The 3,661-nt window shown below is 47.0% G+C and overlaps 1 protein-coding gene across 11 annotated transcripts in view; it reads right to left on the reverse strand.

Moving 5' to 3' along the window:
- kcnma1a (potassium large conductance calcium-activated channel, subfamily M, alpha member 1a) overlaps positions 1-3,661 on the reverse strand; it is a 117,097-nt gene that overhangs the window by 71,651 nt on the left and 41,785 nt on the right. For all 11 annotated transcript variants that reach the window (XM_025060921.1, XM_025060922.1, XM_008321465.3 and 8 more), the window contains exon 3: positions 3,270-3,331. In XM_025060921.1, coding sequence (XP_024916689.1) covers positions 3,270-3,331 — 62 coding nt within the window. The remainder of the gene's footprint in view (positions 1-3,269; positions 3,332-3,661) is intronic.

A 3,661-nucleotide genomic window follows, 5' to 3' on the forward strand; every position in this document is an offset into this window, starting at 1 on the left:
GACTCTCAGACTCATGTTCATCTCTGCTCGACTCTCAGACTCGTACGTACGCTGATAACAGAAGCTGTTAAGAAGCTGAATCCGTCCTGGCTCCACATGGAGTCGAACTCACTCACTCCGTGTGTCGTGACTGTTTTTCTTAATGATAATCAACTCATTTCGGCTAACAAACCCTCCACTAGGGGGTGTTTTCTAAACCGCCTCAGTTCTTCAGCCTCAGATCGACCTCCTCTACAGCCGACACAGACAGTATCACCTGTAAACCAGGTGATCCCAGAGGTCACATGGTCCGTTCCGACGTCTGACACTCAGGTGTAGTGAACCCTGAGATGGAAAGTTCCTCATCGGAGCCACAGTTTATGGCCTCGGTCCAGTCGCGGCCGAGTTCTTCTCCGTTTAAAGCCGTATTTCTCACCTTACCTCATGAATGAGTCATCAGACACCGTTCTTTTTCTCTACTTCTGGCACCGATCGCGCTCTGACGATAGAGTTTCAGCCGCAGCTGCAGCTGCGTGTGGTCAAAACACGGGGCAACAATGGCTGGAAATGACAGCTGTGGATTGGTCCACGGCCTGGAGCACGCCAGGGTGACCACACAGAAACCGTGGTTACTTGGTTTCCATGGATGTCCGTCTGCCGTGGGGAAGGTTCCGGGTTCGATTCCACCAAGTCCCAAATGATCAAACGTCAGTTTTGTTTGTCTTTGTTTAAATAATTATTGAGACTTAATTTGATAATAAAAGGAACTGAACAGAAACGTTAACCTTTGAACTTTTCATCTGTGTTTTACTGGATGTACAGCAGCAGCAGCAACAGCAGCAGCAGCAGCAGCAACAGCAGCAGCAGCAGCAGCAGCTTTATAATGAAGAATATAAAAAGGCAGAGCATCAGTGGAGGACGTGTGAGCTAACGTGACTGTGCAGACGCGTGTGTGTCTGCGAGAGAGTGTGTGTGTGAGTGTGTGTGTGTGTGTGTGTGTGTGTGTGTCAGACAGGGAGGAAGGGAAGCAGAAAATAGAAGCGGAACTGGAGCAGGAACAAGGGCATCCCCTTTAAGATCAGCCTGCAGAGACTCTGTCCTACATTTTCCTCTTTATTTGTTTCCTGGGAGCAGAGAGGAGAAAAGGAGAAGAGGAGGAGTAGAGAAGAGGAGAGAAGAGGAGTAGAGAAGAGGAGAGGAGGGAACAGCGACAGGCGGAGGCAGAGATGAGAGAGGACGGAGAAGAAGCTGGAGACCAGGATTCTGCAGGTGTTTTTTTTTTTTTGTTCTGCTGTAGAAACGCCTGTCGTTTATCACTAGTCATTAGGTGTCGCCTGGAGACAGGATTTAAACCATCAACTCTGCAGCATTTCCTGCACAGCCTCAGTGCGACCCTTCCTCCACACAGTCATCTCCTGGACTTCACCAAAACAACCAAAACAAACACGTTTGTTCTGAAACAACAACAGGAGCAGAGGTAGAGACGTGGAAGGAGAACCGCAAACACAGACATGTTGGTGTGATGACATCACAGCTACACCAATGAGAATCAATAAGAAATAACCAATCAATAATCACAACAAGTGTGTGAACCAATCAGATTATGACGTCCACCAGAAACAGTTCCTTAAAGACTTGGTCTATAAATATACATTTTCCTTCATTTCAACACTGACGCCTGCGTGTGTCTTTGCTCAATGGCAGCTGCCCTGCCTCACTTCCACCGACCTGCACATCCTCAAACCACATGCACTTACACCACCGCACGTTTCTTTTCAGCCACACCACAGGAAGTCCACCGTAATCCTGGTCCATTAGTGACGGCTTTTTCACAGAGCATTTCAGAACACGACTGTCTACAGGACAATACGGAAAAAAAGCCCCGGTGAAGCCCCCCCACCCCCCGGGCCGGAGTAGTTTCACCATTAAGACCCCCAACATTTGGCCGAGTAATTACGGTCATTAAAAGCTGGTGACCTATAAATCTGCGCACATCGATTTCTCTACACCCCCCCCATCCCCTCCCCCCCGTGTGACTCACATCCAGTGTCTGGTGGTGTAAGGAGTAGTTTTACCATGTGTTTGTAATGATACGTTGACGTAGTAGTAAAACTAGTTTTAACAGCAGTACAATCTACTACATGTACTGTATGATGTAGATACATGTGACTTTACTGTGGTTGAACCAACAAGGACTGTTTGAACAGACAGAACCATCAAACTTGTTCCTGCTCTTGTTAAGTCTGGTCCTCTGATGAAGAAGAGTCAGCTGATCCAGCTCACGGTCGATCAGGGTTTCCCCCCGAGAGGAAGTAAACGCAGGAGTGACATCATGATGATTAACACGGGAAACCCACGGGAACGGAGAACCAATCAGAGTGCACCGTAACATACATGAGAAATACCACACAGATAGAGAGGTACTCCAGATACATATTTTTTTTGAAAAAAAATTTTGAAAAATTTTTTTTGAAGTGACTGAGCGAACACCTCAACTTCTTGAGAACATTTTCATCGTGTGATTTCATTGGTCGACTCAGACATGACTGATGACTCCGCCACCATACACAACTAGTGAGCAGTTACTGTCTTACTGTGGGATGACTCAACATTTACAGACAGTTTTCTTCGTCTGCTGTACTTTCATGACCTTTTTAATTATTCACAACCAACTGATCTTTAATGTGATTGATTGACCAAACGAGGGCGCTATTTTTACCTCCCTCATCATCTGACCCTTAACTGAGGCTGAAGTTTCACTGAGGAATAACTGCAGTGGTTCACAGACAGACACAGACACAGCTGCAGTCTGTCTGTGAACCACTGCCAAGCTCACACACACACACACACACACACACACACACAGGATGTAGAGCCGGCAGGTGTTACCATAGAAACTGACAGGCCTCCCATTGACAAATCCTCACGACCAGATGTGTGTGTGTGTGTGTGTGTGTGTGTGTGTGTGTGTGTGTAATTGTGATGGCCTGTGGGGGTGTGAACATGTGTCTACGGCTGCAGAGTACAGTATATGTGTGTGTGTGTGTGTGTGTGAAATATACTGTACAGTCAAAGCAGCACCAGCGTATTTTAACCAATCAAAACGTGACTTACACAACAACAACTTCCTGACATCGTTAACATGTTCTGGTATGAACACACTGACCAGTCCACACTCAACCAGAACTAGGTTAAAGTTAGTTGTACTGACTAAGAGACAGAGCACAGTGAGGTGATGAAGAGTGAGTACTGAGGTGAGTACTGAGGTGAGTACTGAGGTGAGTACTTACTCTGAGGAGTCTATGAAGTATATCCCCAGGGCCCCGATGCTGAGGGCGAAGACCAGCACCACCTGAGGACAGAACAGAACAGGACAGGACAGAGGACGTTAGAGTTTGTCTACGGCTCAGGGTTGAAGACGCTGCAGCTATACAAACAAGGATCCTATTTAGTAGAAAAAAACAGATAAGTGAGGCTGAACCAGATGAAGGACCAGTGGTCACAGTGAGGTCATTAAAATCATTTAAACATCCTGTAGTCAATAAGAAACGATCGACCTGTGTTTGAGTGAAGGCAGCAAAAAGAAGAATTTCTATTTGTACAACCTATGGGAACAGCTGCAGGAGTGAGGAGGAGGAGGAGGAGGAGGAGGAGGAGGAGGAGGAGTGGGGGGGGAGGGGGG

The sequence above is a fragment of the Cynoglossus semilaevis genome, chromosome 12, assembly GCF_000523025.1.
Source record: "Cynoglossus semilaevis isolate Cse_v1.0 chromosome 12, Cse_v1.0, whole genome shotgun sequence".
In the NCBI taxonomy this organism is placed as follows: Eukaryota; Metazoa; Chordata; class Actinopteri; order Pleuronectiformes; family Cynoglossidae; genus Cynoglossus; species Cynoglossus semilaevis.